The following is a 17895-nucleotide window of genomic DNA, read 5'->3' on the forward strand; positions in this document are numbered from 1 at the left end:
ATGTATCTAATGACTATGTCATTATTATCGGCACAATTTGACGTAGATGTCTCTAGGGACAGGACAACTAAGGGAAGAACCAACTCCCTTTACCTCTTTCTGCATGAACTCATTAGTAAAACAAACCTCAAAAAAATGGCAAAGGTGTAAAGGGGAGAAAGCCCATAAAAGACAGGCAAGTGATTTTATCATTTATATTATTCTGTTTTCATTCTATTCCTAGTGCTAAGGCTCTAGACTTCTGCTATATTTCACACCATGAAACCACTAACATACTTGACGATACAGACCAACAAGGAGCCCTGGTGGTGCTGTGGGACAAGCACTGGGTCATGAACTGCAACGTTGGCAGTTTCGATGCCTGTCAGCCTCTCCTCTGCACAAAGATGAGACTGTCTGCCCCAGCAAAGTTTACAACGGCAGAAATACAATGGAGCAGTTCTAGTTGTCCTACAAGTGCAGTGAATTGAAATCCATTTAATACCAGTGAGGCACATATGTACAATTTATCAAATGCAAAATAATTTGCATTTAAAAAATTGTAAGCAACTGAAAGCTACAAGAACTATATGCCTTTAGTAGCTCTTTTATTCTAATATGTTCTTTAATTCAAGAAAAGTATACTGTCGGGTTGCTATGAGTTGAGATAGTTTAGGGTTTTTTTAATACTCTAGTGCAGGGGTCCTCAAACTACGGCCCGCGGACCACATGTGGCCTGCCGAGGACATTTATCCGGCCCGCCGGGTGTTTTTGGCCCATTTTGTTTTTTACTTCAAAATAAGATATGTGCAGTATGCATAGGAATTTGCTCATATAGTTTTTAAAAACTATAGTCTGGCCCTCCAACGGGTCTGAGGGACAGCGAACTGGCCCCCTGTTTAAAGTTTGAGGACCCCTGCTCTAGTTGATTATTACTGTCATTTATTTTAGCTACTTGTTTTTGCAGTAGAGGAACCCTGGTGGCATAGTGGATTACTCGTTGAGCTGCTAAGTTCAAAACCAGCCATTCCCATTGGAGAAAGATGAGGCTTTCTACTCCCTTGAAGAGTTAGTCTTGGAAACCTACAGAAGCAGTTAGTTCTACCTTGGCCTATACGCATTGACTCTTGCAGTGAATTTTTTTAGTATTTGCTCAACTAAGTTCCCATGCAAAAGACAAGAAACTTTAAGAAACAGAATCAATAGGCACCATCTTCATCTACAGTGTGGTCTAAGACAACAATCCCATTTCTAGACACAAGGTTATGAGAGGCACAACCACCAACACTGACACTAATGTCCCACATCCAATCTGGTCTCTAGAATTCAACCCCTCCCACCCCATCCCCTGCCCAGAGCAATACAGTCAAGCCTCTGCTTCTTCCACATCCTTACTTATCACTCTAAGCCAATGATCTGCTACAAGGGACATCAAAGCTCAGACTGTAGTTGCTTCTCTACATAGCAGATAAGGACAAGAGCAAAGATACTACAGACAAAGCATGATAGATAAATGCTATCTCAGCCTGATCTGACCTCAGAGTGACTGCAACCAATAAATCTCATTAGGAACATAGTCTGCCAGTGCTCTTTAGCCAGCCTGAGATTTTAGGGCACTGAAGGCACCAACTGGGCCAGCTAACCATACCACATGCTCATTATATAATCACTGTGTTAACCCAAACAGCTAATGATAAAGGAAAATGTGCCTCCCAATCTTTATCACTTTATAGTTTTAGGAACCAGATGTTCCAGGACAAGGAGTTTGTTTTTTTAAAAACTGAAAATTACATAAATACTTATAAACCAAAATCATTCAGAACATGAGGTCATTTGAAAAGAAGAGGGACTCTGTCTGCAGCTAATTAAAAAATATAGACAATGGTAAATAGAATGCAAAAAAGTGTCTAATGGACTACCATATAAAAAAAACACAAACTTTGAAGAAATGAAAGACTTAGAATAAATTATGTCCAATGAATGGTTTCTGAAATAAATGAAGCAACGACTTATTTAGGAGAAAGTAATCAGCAGACCAACTCTAGGTTAAAATTAAGAAAAATTTGCAACTTTGCATATATTCAAATGATAGAAACAGTTTAAGTTTAGACTAGAACTATTAAATTTTATAAAAATATATGAAGCTATTTTCTAATAGCTTCGGGCAAAACTACCCTTATGGAAGGCAAAATTTGCCAAAGTACTTGGAGGTACTACTGCCACCACTGAAGTGAAGGAAAGCAAGCATGACTATGCCTCACTTCTAGAGTTGAATGCAGGGGGGATTTTCTGAGAGACACAAAACGTTCTACATGAGGCCATCTAGACCCCCAATTTTTGTTTTATTCAAAGATATTAATATTTTTGCATTCTTACCTTTTCACTGAAACACTCAAGCAAGTCTTGGACATACCCTCGCATTTCTTGCAAAAATTTATACCGTTCACCAATACCCCCAGAAGACCCTTCTAATCTCTCAATGGCCCTGGTAGAGTCCACTCGGCTTTGCAGGTGTTTCTCGTGCTGCTGGCGATTTGTTTTGTGTAATTCTTTCATGGCATCCAACCTTAAGAACACAAAAGGATAAATATAACACATTTACATCCCAAAGGCTTTGCTGTCAGGACTCTTGCAATACTACAATAATGCAATTAGGCCCACTATTCAAATACAAAAATACTTGCAATCGCATCGTTTCATCTGTACTGCTTTTTTTGTGCAAAAATGGCAGTTTACAGACTTCATAAAAAGTTATTTGGTGGGCTAACCAAAATCGCACCGGTCTGTCTTTCCCCCCAATATTTTGACTACACTTCAGAGTCCAAGAAGTGTGAACTCAGCACTGTCTTCAACACGGAGTGGCATTTAAAAAAAGTGAACTTTCGTAGCTTCCACAGAAGAAATCCAAGAAGGTAGCAGAACAATATGAAGTCGTCTTCTTTTCAGCTTTTGAAGGTGGGCCAGCGATTTCTTCTTTGCTGATTCTGCATCTGCTACCCCAGACTCTAAGTTGCCTGAGGGAACAGAAAGCTAGTGGACAGGTCTTTAAGAAGTTGATCTACCCTACCTGTCTTTAAGCTGTTTCTTTACCAAATCAATAGTAACGGGAGTCATCTCATTACTGGGAGTTTTGAAAGGGACTGTATTATCTGTTTTTTGAGATTTGGCATCTGATGATCCATAAGCCGTATAACTATAAGGAATGCCATAGGATGAGCCATAAGGCATTGTCTGGTAAGTGTTCTGGTAGTACATATTCACTTCGGTGGGCTGACTTGCTTGAACCTAGAAAAGAAATGGGATATATTGAAAACTGTTGCAAAAACACTGAAGGCAATAGCATGTTAAAAAAAGACTGAAAATAAACTTATACCTGTTTTTCATATACAGGCAGTCCCTAATAAATGTCTGATTTATCCACACCCTAGTTACAAATGAACCCCATTATAGTATTATGAGTTAAAAATCTGAGGCACGTACAATGGTTTGTAATATATAGGCACCACTTTGTGAAATGCATCATGGAATTATTATTACTGTTTTGGCATGTTAAAAGGTTGTTTTTAGTTAAGCTGGAACTGTTTAATATTTTCTATGTACAGAAAAGTACACTATACGAGTGTAATTAAAGTTCTATACGAGTGTGATTGAAAACCATAAAGTTTGTAAAAAGTGGTGCTTCCTTGAAAAATTCTGAGCTCTTTGATTTATATGTATCACAACAAAATGATAGCTTAAACATACTCATATCATGTTCTTTGAAAAGCTCTTTCAGTTTGGGGAACAACAACAAAAAGACTGAAGCAGGGTGGATGGGGTCAGGTTTCCTAAAGCAGTTCTCATACGACAGCCCTGCTAGCCTTGGAGAACAAGGAGATGCACTACCAGGATAGAAAAAACATTTCCTTGGCATTTTTCTGATTAATGCAGTTTTTCCTTTTCTTCCCCTTCCTATGTCCTTTCAGAAAATCTATCAAGATTACCCCATGGAACCAAAAAACAAGCCACCATTCCCTTCTAAACTGACCTCTGCTGGCAATTTAACTGGCCCAGTAGATCCTCTAGAAGCCAGTTAAATTACAGACAGACTTTGGAAAATAACTGGATCATAAACCCGAGGTTGCTTATCATGTATAATTATAAATAACTGCAGAGTTCTAACAAATCAATGTCGAAATTGAAGATGGCCTATCTCTTGATGGCATCATTGTATTTATAATAAGCAAAAAATAGATTAAGATAAGTTTTAGATTTGGAAGGAATATTAAAGATAATCAGAGGCCACAATTTTATTAATATAGAGGATCAACGACTTGCTTGTAATTGTAGGAAAAAGGGGCAAGCAGAGATTACAATCTAAGACTAGTATTTTTCTTTACTTTTTCCTCAAACTATGTGCAAGCCAAAGGCTGCTTCAAAACACTACTACAAAATAGTTTGTATGCATCCAACCTTTGCAATATTTAGAAAGAAAATCTTAATCTATGTCAATGAAGTTTTTGCATTACTGAGAAACCACCTTCCTACAAGATAAAATTAAAACAATAAAAATTTTTTAAAAATCTATACTTAAGTAATGGTTCTCAAACTTTACTGTGCACGAGAATCCTCTGGACCCCATTCCCCAGAGCTTTTGACTCAGTAGATCAAAGGTAATACTGAGCTCTCATGCAATGTCTTTGTTGGTTCAGAGACCACACTTTGAGAAAACGATCTTGGGAAATGTAAATTCCTCCATCATTCTAACTGCTACAAGTAAATAAAATACAGTTTGTTCTAAGAGTCTACGAGATACATTGTCTGGTGGGTTTGACCATGTTACCATGAATGATAAAGAGTCTATGTATCTTGCTTTCACTTTAACAAAAGTGTTTTTTTCAGTTCTAGTTTCATACTTACCTGAGGGATATTAATGCCTTTTCGTATCTGCTCCTGTTCCCATCGGCTAAGCTCTTCATCTTGCTCCCCAGTTACTAAAGCATCATCATCACTTCCCTCAATACCTGCAAAATACCAGCAGCAAACAAAGAATCACCAATGCCAGGAAAAGGACAGGATGCTGGTCTGTTATTTCACATTAAGCAAAACCACTGATATAAACTCAAACTTACTACAGTGTCTTGTCATTTGATACATGTGACTTTGTCTTAAAAATACTATCCCCCTGAAGCTAAAGGCAGCATAATACAGTAGTTAAAATTTTAAGTAGCTTTCCTAATAAGTATAAACTTTGAACTTGAATAGGAGGAAAAATAAAACCTAACCTTTCCTAAGAATGTGGTAAATAGTATACAGTTACATATATATAAAGTATTTAGCATAGTGTCAGTCATACAGAAAGTGCTCAAAAAGCATAAGCAACCACAGTTCTCAAAGGAGTCCAAAAAGACACTTGTAACCAAGCAAGAATAGTCCTCTAACATATCTATCATAGAACAGATTAAAAAGTATACATATAGGAACTTTTTATTTGCTTACAGGCAGTATAATTAATATTTTAATTTCGGACTTAGGACAACCCCTCTTGTTGTTAGGTGCCATCAAGTCAGTTCCAACTCACAACGACTCTGTACAACAGAAGGACACACTGCCCAGTCCTGAGCCATCCTACTTGCCCTGAGTGCAGGGCTTTGAATTAGTCTGGTCATAGCTAATGAATCGCAACAGGAACAGACAAAGTTTTATGTCTGTTGGATGATTTATCACAATGTCACAGCAGGAAAAACTATGGGTGGAAGTCCTGGCCTGGGATTTGGGAGGTTCAGTGGGTCTGAAAGCAGCCTGTCTTGTGGGACAGGATATTCCGCAGGGCTATGGAGATCTACACACATTCAACTGTGTCACTAGCATTAGCTAGATTTGCCCTCACAACGAATGAACGAACTAACCCCGACACTTAACAATTTCTTCATCACAACTGCCTTCATTTCAGTCTCTAAATCATTAAAAACACTTTGAGGCTCTTCTTGCACCAGAGGAAGGCCAAATAACTACATGCACTTATTCCCACTGACCTACAAATTCATACAAAGACAGAAAACGGACATCATAACTCAGGGAGTAGAATGTAAGAGGGGGGCTTTAAAACGTTTGTTGCGGGAAAGAATTTAAAGATAATGTACTCCTCTGCCCCACCCCATGATCTTTCGATGCCTCCAGGAATTACCAAAGCTCACTAATAGAAATGTAATAAGAATATTATTCTATTAAATTAGGTTACCTATTTCCTCAGCAATTTTTTGTCTTTGGGACTTTTCTTTCACAGAGAAAACTATACGGCGCTTCTCATCATCATCTTCATCATCACTAGCATCATTTTCATCTTCCCGGACCAGGCGGCCTTTACCAGGTTCATTATCGTGGGGAGTGAAATCTCCCAATTCCCGGGCCATCTGACGTTTTTTCCTCGCCGCGTGTATAAAAGCCGCATCTGGAATTTCTCCTGTAAACAAATGATGAAAATAGAAAATATGGTAGCATCAGAGATATGTTTTCTATTTGTTTGAAAATATAAAGGGTACAATAACTTCATCAAGTAGTTGTACTTTACCATGTTAATAAAGAAAGAAAAAAATGACATCGTGTTCGCTTTTATATACTAACTGAAAAACAAAAGACCAAGTCTCCCATAATCTGAAAAAAATTACCATTAGACTTGCAGTATATATACTGGTTTTGGCTTATCTATAAACATATTGACTATAATTCTGTACCTAACTCCTCAATATATTAAGCCATAAATAAGCTATTTTACATGTTGCTAAACATAAACATAAAATAACTAAACAATAAAGCATAATGCTATTTAATCAAATGGCTTTTGTCCCTACAATAAAAATCAGCACTGTCATACTTATCTGTTATAGCAATAGCTATGTAATATCCCATAAAGCAAGTATACCTAAATTCCCTAAGTCATTCTCCTATTGATAGACATTTTCTTCTACATTTTGTCCATTGCAAAAATGTTGCAGTAAAAGCATTATGTATTTGATGTTGGAATATATTTCTAGAAATGAAATTAGTGAGTCAAAGGGTATGAATATTTTGAAATCTATTAGAAAAGAAGTATCCTTAAGGATTATGCCAATTATATTGCCACTCAAGATATACCAGGTGTTTTTAAACTTCATGAACTTCATTAAGCGGTATCTTAAATTTAAATATATAGATTTATCAACTGTTTCCTGTAGAAAAGGGAAAAAGGGAGAATGAGCACAAAATAGTCGCAAGTTCTACTTATTAGCAGTTCTGGGAAAAATATTTACAGAAAAAAGCATTATTAATTTTATTTGAAATATTAAAAAAAATTAGTACTATTTATCCATTTAGTTGAAATTCCACTTTTATTAATAACAAAACTACCTGTCTGTGAGTAAAACTGAGAAAACTGGAAAGCTTCTAGTTAGCCCACTTTTGACCCTGGCAAACACCTAGGTTCCATACAGGGATATCATATTAAGAAAAGCCACTTTACTCTCTCCCTCCCGTACCATCTTTTAAGACGGTCCATCCTTGATAGCTTATTTCTGTTCTGAGAAGCGATTTAAATTCTGAGTACCAACCTGGACGAAGAACATTCAAAGAAGATAAAGCATTTGAAAAAGCTCCACCGGCCTTTGGCTTCTCCTCCTCCTTCTCACTTTCCATGTCCATTTCATCCTCACCGTGTTCACTAATAATGACTCCATCTTCCAGATTTGGATCCTTCACATGCCCTGTTTTGTCCAAAGGCAGTTCATCTAAATTTTGGAATAAATTAATTAGAAAAATTCCAAATAAAATCCACCAGGAATCATTGTATATTTAAGTATGAACCCACTTCACTAAGACTTGAATTACTCTGGTTATTCAAAATAAAATTGGCTCTCTGGCTTGGGACTAGTTTGCGGCGAGATGGCCAAACGCACCAAGAAGGTTGGGATCGTGGGTAAATACGGGACCCGTTACGGTGCCTCCCTCAGGAAAATTGAAATCAGCCAACATGCCAAGTACACTTGCTCCTTCTGCAGCAAAACCAAGATGAAGAGACGCGCTGTGGGTCTCTGGCACTGTGGTTCCTGCGTGAAGACAGTAGCTGGTGGGGCCTTGACCTACAATGGCCCTCTGCTGACAGAGAAGTCTGCCATCAGAAGACTGAAGGAACTGAAAGACTGGAAGCTCCACTGTCCAAAACCTCTCTGGCCTGTAATAAATAGGTTAACTTATGTAACAATTTAAAAAAAAATGATGATGTACAAAAATGAACTACCCTAATAATAAACATACTTGAGTATAAGCAGTTTTCCCAGCACATTTTTAATGCAGTTTTTGTGGTAAAATTACCATATATACTTGAGTATAAACTGACCCAAATATCAGCCGAGGCACCTAATTTTACCACAAATATGGCATAGAAAATGTGCTAAAAAACTCGGCTTATATTCGAGTATATATGATAGATTAATTTGAGGCCCTGCTCATTCCCACCTTTAACAAAAGCCTTATCAAATTAACCACCTCTTTATCTAAACTGCCACAGGCAACTGCCATGCTCTCTTTTGGGCATTATTTCATGTAAATGTCAGTACTTACCCAAAGCAGCTTTCTGTCAAAAAAGTGTGTTTATAAACCAAATAAATCTCTCTGCAATGGGATTATAGTGGGGCATCACGTCAGCTCATGGCTACTTCTCACCCATCACCCAACGGGCAAGACCCAGGTGGCCACATTTACACTGCACAGCCCATTTCCACTGGAAATGCAACAGTGGACTTCTGACCCAAGCAGAGACAAGCTGAGTCTCTTTCTGGGTGGGTATCTAGAATGGGACAGAGAGATCAGCCAGAGACTACATACCATAAGACAGGCACATGGTAAAGGGGCTGTGGAAAGAGAAGAGAGCTCTCCCATCCTCGGCCCTGTCTTCCCTGAGGCCTATTTCAAGTAGGCTTTCCTGCCAAAGGGTTCTAGGAGGTATCACTGTCTGTTTAGGATCAACTGTCCTTGTTTAAGTTACTTATAACTACACAACAGGAGCAGAGACTGCACAGTGGTTAAATGCTAAGCAGCTAACTCAAAGATTGACAATTTAAACCCACCAAATGCTCTATGGGACAAAGGCTTGGCAGTCCACTTCTATAGATTACAGCTAGGAAAACACTATGGGGTGATTCCACTCTGTCCTACAGGGTCACTATGAGTCAGAACAGACTTAAAAAATGGGTTTGAATAACTAATAGTCTTGTAATACCTGCCCCCTCCTAGGTACTATCTTTAGAAAATCAAAGAGTTTCGAACCATATATTACCTTGATGTACATAATAAGCACAATGAATATCAGAGTAAAACAAACTAAGCGTTTATTCTACCTATAAAGGGCATTCGTCTCTTAAGAGTTTCCCTAGCATGTTCCCCTCTCCAAAATTGCCCCTAAGTTTAACATTCTTCTCAGTCCATAGCCTTCTCTCCAGAGAAGTTTTTCCAGAGAAAAACTACCATGCCCTGAATTTTAGAACACTGAGATCTGAAAGCCAAAGTACAACTTGAGTTAATCACCCCTAAAGTTAAAAACTATCTCAAAAATGGAACTGATACATTAGTAACTGAAGACCAGACATTAAGAACATCATGTAGGAAGAACTCGCAGGTTTTAAAGATAAAAAAGGGAAAAAGGGCCAAAATAAATGTCAGAAGAGACTCAAACTTGCTCTTGAATGTAGTATTGCTAAAGCCAAATTGGAGAAATAAAGTAAAAGCACTTTTTACTGAACAGAAGGCTTCACAAGGTGGCTTGAGAAATGTGCAAAGACCTGGAGTGAGAAGGCAAAAAGGAAAGGATATGCTCAGCCTTGCTCAAGCTGAAAGAACGGAAGAAATAATGCAAGCCTCTAGGAGTACTGAAGGGGTCTATGGGCAAAGTAATGAACGACACAGGCAGCATCAAAAGAAGATAAAAGGAATCGCTGTACCACGAATAAATGGTCAACAGTCGATCATTTCAGAAGTGACGCATGGTCACGACCTGATAGTGCTTAAGGAAGAAGTCCAAGCTGCACTGAAGGCAACAGTGAAAAGCAAAGTTCCAAGAACTGATGCAATACCACTTGAGGTGACACTGGTGGAGGAACTCACTTCTCTATGGCAAAGTATTTTAGCGAGCTACCTGGCCACCAACTAAATGGGATGCATACTTATTCATCCCAAAGATGGGTGATTCAATGAAATAAGGAACTTATTGAATTAAAACATTATAAAGAAAATATTTCCCCAACAGTTGCAATTACAGTTGGTTGCAGTACATTGACAAGGACTTGCCAAAAATTTAAGCCAGATTCAGAGAGAAAAATATCAGTGTGGATGTCAGACAGATATTAGGTAATAGCAGAGAAAACCAGAAAATTATTTACCTGCTTCACTGACAATGCAAATTGCATTTGACTGTGCGAATCATTTACAAACTATGAATAACACTACCAAAGAATGGTAATTCCAGAAGTTTATTGTGCTTATGTGGGTTATGTACCGTGACCAAGGTATGTTAGAACAGAGTATGCCTGGTTCAAAAGCAGGAAAGGTGTGCATTAGGGTGCTATCCTTTCCCCATCTGTATGCTACGCAAATCATTCAAGAAGCTGGACTATATGAAGAACGTGGCATCAAGACCAGAAGAAAACTTATTAACAACATGCAATATGCAGATGATATAACTTTGCTTGCTGAGCACAGGAGGAATTGAGAGCATTTACTGATCAAGATCAAAGACTGTAAGCTTTAGATTAGAACTCAATGTAAAGAAAACAATTCTCACAGCCGGACCAATAGATTCCATCATGATAAACAGAAAAGATTGAAGTTGTTCAAGATTTTATTTTCCTTGGACCCACGATCGATACTCATGGTAGCAGCAGTCAGGAAATCAAATGACATATTGCACCGGACAAATCTGCTAGCTAAGACTTCTTCAAGGTTCTATAAAGCAAATGTCACCCTGAGGAGTAAGGTGCACCTGATGCAAAAGCCTAAGTATTTTTGACCACCACATACATGTGTGAAAGCTGGACACTGAATAAGGGAGACTGAAGAAGTCATGAGCTGAAGGGGCATGGATGTAGTGGAGACCCAAAACCGACCTGTAAGACAATTGGACAGTCCCTCTCCGAGGGGCCACATGGAAGGAGTGATAAATCCAGGGTGCAATATAGTATGATGAATCACTTAACTATCCTCTAGTTCTTTAAAAATTTCCTCCCCTTACTATCATGGTTTTTACTTATTTTACCTTATTAATCATGTTAGATTTGTGTATGTTCCTTTTTACGTTTAAGATCATTTGGTACATGAAAGCCAAGATAGATAATCCTTCAGAAACAGTTAACAGGGGTAATGATTCCCTGAGGGGATAGGAAGAGAGGGAGGGGGGAATAGGGAGCAGATAGCATTGATGACTGTGTAACTCCACTTAATGGGATCGAACAACAGAATTGTATGTGAATAGATAGACTGGACTGTGCAAGATATAAAAGAAAAAACTATTACAGGAAAAATAAATATGGGTTTCTGAGGGTAGGGTGGGAGAGGGAGACGATAAAGGGGAGGTGATATCAAGGAGTTCAAGAAGAAAATGTTTGACACTGATTGTGGTAGAAATTGTACAACACTGCACGATGTGATTGAACTCACAATAAAATGATTAATTACATAAATAAAATGACACACACAAAAGATGAATTTGAATTATGAATATACATTATGAACTGCCAGAAGAACAAATAAATATGTCTTGAGAAGAATACAGGCAGAATGCTCCTTAGAAATGAGGATGAGGAGATTTCACCTCATCTATTTTGCTCGTGTTATCAGGAGAGACCAGTTCCTGAAGGAGGACACCAAGCTTGTAGAGAGTAAGAGAGGAGGAGGAAGGTCCCTAACAAAATGGCCTGGCACAGGCACAGTAACTGAAACCATGGGATCAAACATGGCAAGGATTGTGAGGATGGTCCCCGATGAAGCAATGTTGTTTTGTTGTAGATGGATCACTGTGAGTTGCAATAAAAACTGAGAAGTTTTAGCTCATTATTTTAGTTTCTAAACCCACCCATTCCTTGCCATTCTTTCTCTTTAACTACAGACTTTTTGGGCTTTAAAATGATAAAATATGCTCTATCAGATATAAAATGAAAAGTTCCCTATTCTGCTATAAACTCATACTACAGCAATGCCTTTGAATAAACTGGAAATTAAAATGCAAAAGGTCTACTAGATCAGAAGTGCTGAGATGATTTCTGTAGATTTTTAAAAACTCATTGTTTCATTAAGTCCATAAGTATTTGAGTGTGACTGAGACAAGTTGCTGACAGGTGAATTTTTGGTAAGCGGTTGTGTTAGTCTGGGTACTTTAGAGAAACAAATCCACAGAAACTCATTTATAAGAGAGAATTTTATACATATAGGTAAAGTGCACATCTAGAAAACATTCCAGCCGACTGCAGGAGCAAAGTTGAGTCAGTGAACGCATACGCATCTCGGCACTGGCAGTGGTCTCCAATGGGTGCTCCAGCACCTAGAGCTGCATTGGGGTAGGTCCATGTGGCTTCTCTTTGGGGATGTCTTGCAGGAAGTCAGCCTTGCCAGCTGAAGCAGGGAACTGCTAAGGCAGCTACACCCTGGTGCGACCATCACAAAGCAAGAGACCAGAGAACTAGAAAGGTTAGGCTCACGGAGCCATTTATCCCTCCACCCTTCAATTAACCCCACATGTGTTTATGGGGTAGGTTGGCACAATAAACTAACTCAGGGGTCAATTGCTATCATCCTTCCAGACATCTCTTCAGAGGGGTATTAGACAACCTTTTGCCCTAATCTCGTTCACTATCACTTCAGGAATCTAGATCTCATCATTAACTATCCCCTTTACCTTATACCTGTCTGGCTCACTCTCTCCACTGGTTATTTCTCCTCTTCTGTCTACAGACACAGGCTTCCACGTGACAAAAATAATCTCTCCTTCATCTTCTATTCCTTCTAGCTACTCCCCTGCATTTCTTTTTTTCTCAGCTCACCTTCCCAAAGAAGCAGTGTGGCTCCGCTGCCTCTACTTCCTTACTAGTATACCTTAATCTTAGCAAACCCAATCTAAGGCTACCAATTCAACCTGATGGCTGCAGCCACAGCTAATCCATACAGTATCCACGTACAACTTAACAAAAGGTGCTTCTTTCTCTAAACACTGAAGCCCTGTGGGTACTGAGCTTGGCTACCAACCACTCCCTTTTGCCAGATGCCCTACCTTCTCCAGAGAAAAATTGGAAGCTCTGGCAATAGTCTCACCCCATCCTCACTTTTCCTAATTTCCTGGTTCTGTTTCACATAGCTGGTCACCATCTTCTTGAAACTTTTCTTCCCTCTCTGCTGGGCTGATTCTTTTGGTAAATCCTCTTCTCTATGTGGATCTACTACAGGGTACAAGTCTTTAGCTCTTTGTAAATTCTCCTTAATGTGGTTTCCTCATCAATTCCTGATTAAAAACTTTCCATTTTAATTATTACCCCTATCAGCACCCACCTAACTCTCTTTCTCCACTAGTTTACTGGTTATTTCTCCTCAAATTTGCTTAAGAGTGAATTCATTAAACAATTTTAGGAATGTTATAGAGTTTTCTGTGTCAAGTCTAGCCTTGCCGTACAGTTAATACATATCTGCGTATTTAAGGAGAGTTGGAGGATTGTTGAGAGTCAACTGTGGAGAGAACTGCAGAACACCATCGTTCCAGTGACAATGACCACCCATAAGACAAAGTGCTCACCTGCAGAAGGGACATGAGCTCTGTGAGTTCTTGGGGGAGAGCAGTATTAGAATTATGAGGGACTGGAAGGAAAGTGGAAGCCACAGGCGATGGCCTCGTAAACCTCATTCTTGCTTCAATTTCTAAATCCACAAAAGCAAATTCCAACCATACCAATAGTCCTTTCTCAGTTGTCTGATACTTCTACTATCTAGTGTTTGTACTATTTTGTGGTACACAGCTCTCTAGAGAGCTGGGGAAATCGAGGCAGTTTCCTTAAAAATTCTCTTCTTCCAAGCTGCTTTTCCTATTTCTGTATGAATATTCTGTCACTCAAGCACAGAAGCGAAAATCTTTTATACACAAGAGCAAAAGCATACATCAGGCCTACCAATTCTCCCCTTGAAATGTTTCTCAAAGAACGCTTTCTTTCCGTTCCTTCTCTTGCACCCAGAGCAAATATTGCTAATACAACTTTCCCACTGAGTCAGGAAAACGCTGGGTCTTGTTTAACTGAGCCCTTTTAAACCCCACTATTAATGGATCAAAGCTGGCCCTTGAATTTAAACTGCTTTAGGCCTCCAATCTCTCCTCCCCCAATCCATGCTGCACATTAACTCCAGGTTAAGGTTTCAAAGTGGCATTTATCATGCCACTGTCAGGGCAGGTCAGAGAACACAGAAACTCTAAACCCCTTACTAGATACTAAACATGCTTCACAATCTGTCAAGAACATACCTTTCACACCAAACTTTAATTACGTTTTCCAAAAATCATCTACTTTGACTTGTCAGGTGTACTCACTCTTTTCCCAAAAGGCCTCATTTGTTTTCATCTTTAATATTTTAATATATTTCACTTTGTTCTATTAAATTGGCATTCTATGATGCTCACCTTCCCAACACAATCGCTGAAGACAAAGCAGGTGCATAAGCAGATGTGGTGAAGAAAGCTGATGGTGCCCGGCTATCAAAAGATATAGCGTCTGGGGTCTTAAAGGCTTAAAGGTAAAAAAGCGGTCAACTAGCTCTAGCTCAGAAGCAACAAAGCCCACATGGAAGAAGCATACCAGCCTGTGTGATCACAAGGTGCCAAAGAGATCAGTTATCAGGCATCAAAGAACAAAATATCATATCATTGTGTGCTCACCTCCATGATACGATCGCTGAAGACAAATGGGTGCATAAGCAAATGTGGCGAATATAGCTGATGGTGCCCGGCTGTCAAAAGATATAGCATCTGGGGTCTTAAAGGCTTGAAGGTAAACAAGTGGCCATCTAGCTTAGAAGCAACAAAGCCCAGATGGAAGGCGCACACCAGCCTGTGCGATCACGAGGTATCGAAGGGATCAGGTATCAAAGAACAAAAAATCATATCATTGTGAATGAGGGGGGGATGTGGAGTGGAGACCCAAAACCCACTTGTAGGCCACTGGACATCCCCTTACAGAAGGGTCTCCGGGAGGAGACGAGCCAGTCAGGGTGCGATGGAGCAACGATGAAACAACTTTCCTCTAGTTCTTAAATGCTTCCTCTCCCGCCAATTATCATGATCCCAATTCTACCTTGCAAATCTGGCTAGACCAGAGGATGTACACGGGTACAGATAGGAACTGGAAACACAGGGAATCCGGGGCGGATGATCCCTTCAGGACGAGTGGTGTGAGTGGAGATACCGGGAGGGTGGAGAGAGAGTAGGTTGGAAAGGGGGAACCAATTACAAAGATCTATATATAACCTCCTCCCTAGGGGACGGACAACAGGAAGTGGGTGAAGGGAGACATCGGAAAGGGCAAGATATGTCAAAATAATTTATAAATTATCAAGGGTTCATGAGGGAGTGGGGAGCGGGGAGGGAGGAGAAAAAATGAGGAGCTGATGCCAGGAGCTTCGGTGGAGAGCAAATGTTTTGAGAACGATGAGGGGCAATGAATGTACAAATGTGCTTCACACAATTGATGTATATATGGATTGTGATAAGCGTTGTATGAGCCCCTAATAAAACGATTAAAAAACATAGATATATATTTTAATATATTTTCTCTATCTTTTGCCATTTCAATTATTAGAGATCCAGAGATCAAATACTACTAAAAAATTGTTTTATTGACATATAATTCACATATCATACAGTTCAAAAGTTTAAACATATGCATTTTTTTAAATGTTGTGCAATCACTCCCCCTCAATTTTAGAAAATGTTTTCCTTTCTGTGGTTATTATTAGCTGCCCATTCCCCACCCCTCCCCACCTTACTTGCAATAACCACAAGAAGCAATTACTCCAGTTACTATCTCTACAGATGTTGCATGTCGTAACATTAAACTTTTGGGCATTCCCAAACGTTCCGTAGGAATGAAACCAACAGAGAAATTATCACCTCAAAAAGAGAGAGAAAAACAACTTTTAAGTTGAAATCTTTCTCTGTAATAGCTGTGTGTATACCGCCCCCCCCCAAAAAAAACCCCAAACCAAACCCATTGCCACTGAATAGACTTCTACCCTATAAGGCAGATTAGAACTGCTCCTGTGGGTTTCCAAAGACTGCACATCTGTAGGAGAGTCTCATCTTTCTCTCATGGAGCAGGAGATGAGTTCCAACTGCTGACCTTGTAATCAGCAGCTCAAAAGGCTGGTGTAGCCACACCAATAAAAACATTCCAATGTTTGTGGTACTTACTGTCAGCTGAGGAATTGATTTCTGTCTTAATCTTTGACTTTTCAAGATCTTCTTTGTATTCTTTCTTAAGTAATTTTACTATCTTTTTGCTGTAACTTGATTTCTTCACTTTGAAAACTTCCTCAGTTTCTTTAATAAAGAAAATAAATGGCATCTGTAAGCACCCATTTTTCAGAAAATATTTTCCCTTCGAACTTGCACAGCCACATGCCATCATTACATAATTTGAAGTCATTTCAAATGTACTGAAGATTGAGGCCAACTTCATAAATTAATCTGAAGTAATGAGGTCTGGAGAATTTAATAAAAGGAGTAACATGAAAATTTCTTAAATCACCTCTGTCAGGGGAAAAAAAGTCATTCAAGATTTTTTCAAAAGAAGCAATCAATCACCAAATCGGAAACACACTATCCAAAACCAAACCTTACCTGCACACTGAGGGCAAATCACTAAAGCTTGGGCACTACAGTGTGTGTGTGTGGGGGGGGGGGGCGCCCCGCCCCCATACCTCTCAAACAAAATGAAACAGGCCAATGGTAAACTGCCTTCCTTACTGGAAAAAAGAATTTTACACCAGCATGATATTTCTAAGTCATGTATTTCTTTAGTCGTAGCATAGAATTGAGCTACACACACACACATCAGGAAGTACAAAGACAAGTTCGCTTAAGACCAGAAATCTGACTCCACTGTGGCACTACATCGACTGCCTTGAATCACGGTGACAAGGTCTTGCTTCATCATTCCAAAAATCAACGAGGAAGACCGACCATCTGCTATCACTCTTACTTTTGCGGGGAAACTAAGGCTCAGCGGTTCCAAGGGACTGGCCCAAGGTCACTCACAACCAGGGCTGCAAGTGCGAGCTACTGTTCCCGGGTCAAATACTCCTCTGGATGGGCACGGTTGCCGGACAGAGCACCCAACAGGCATGGGCACAGAGACGCGCAGAGTCCAGCGAGAGAACCACTCAGGAATTCCCGGCAGAAAAGGGGCAAGGCAGGGACGCCTGACTTTCCACTTAAAAACTCAAAAACGAACTAGTTTCTGGTCCCTGGGGGCGAAAAATGCCCCTGAGGATGGGGAAGAGTAGGCGGTTTGGTAAGAAAAGGCTGGTGGCAGCGCGGGAACGCGTCCCCTGCCCGAGCAGAAGGCCGGAGGCGGGGAAAGATGCGCTGCCAGCGCGGCGGGACGAGGCTCCGTGCACGCGGCGGGGGTAGGAATGCGGGGTCCGGGACCCCGAAGCCGCGTGCGTCAGCGAGCCGGCGGTTACCTTCCTCCTCATCCTGGAAGCTCAGCAGGCTGGCGCGGGGGACCTCTTTGTTCTCGCGCGGCCTCTTTCGCGGCTTCAGCCCGTTGCCGGGCTCTGAGCTGCCCGGGAAGCCGCCCCCGGCTTCACCCCCGAGGCCCGGGATCAGCACGGAAGACGGCGGCAGCCCAGGAGCCAGCAACGACTCCCCCCCGGGGGCCCTCT

At 40.2% G+C, this 17895-nt stretch overlaps 2 protein-coding genes across 2 annotated transcripts in view; one reads left to right on the top strand and one right to left on the bottom strand.

The window, feature by feature from the left end:
• Nucleotides 1-17895, bottom strand: part of PAXBP1 (PAX3 and PAX7 binding protein 1) — a 48631-nt gene that overhangs the window by 30471 nt on the left and 265 nt on the right. Inside the window, exons 1-7 of the mRNA XM_030888660.2 lie at nt 17695-17895; nt 16421-16549; nt 7545-7721; nt 6200-6421; nt 4879-4982; nt 3047-3264; nt 2356-2545 (exon numbers count right to left, since the gene is read on the bottom strand). The exon at nt 17695-17895 is cut by the window's right edge and continues 265 nt beyond it. Of these exons, the coding sequence (XP_030744520.1) occupies nt 2356-2545; nt 3047-3264; nt 4879-4982; nt 6200-6421; nt 7545-7721; nt 16421-16549; nt 17695-17895 (1241 nt within the window). The remainder of the gene's footprint in view (nt 1-2355; nt 2546-3046; nt 3265-4878; nt 4983-6199; nt 6422-7544; nt 7722-16420; nt 16550-17694) is intronic.
• Nucleotides 7876-8199, top strand: LOC115873485 (60S ribosomal protein L37a-like). The gene has a single exon (XM_030888648.1). The coding sequence runs from the start codon at nt 7876-7878 to the stop codon at nt 8197-8199; it is 324 nt and encodes a 107-aa protein (XP_030744508.1).

The sequence above is a fragment of the Echinops telfairi genome, unplaced genomic scaffold, assembly GCF_000313985.2.
Source record: "Echinops telfairi isolate 266 unplaced genomic scaffold, ASM31398v2 ScPeMD7_7469;HRSCAF=8507_0, whole genome shotgun sequence".
Classification (NCBI taxonomy): domain Eukaryota; kingdom Metazoa; phylum Chordata; class Mammalia; order Afrosoricida; family Tenrecidae; genus Echinops; species Echinops telfairi.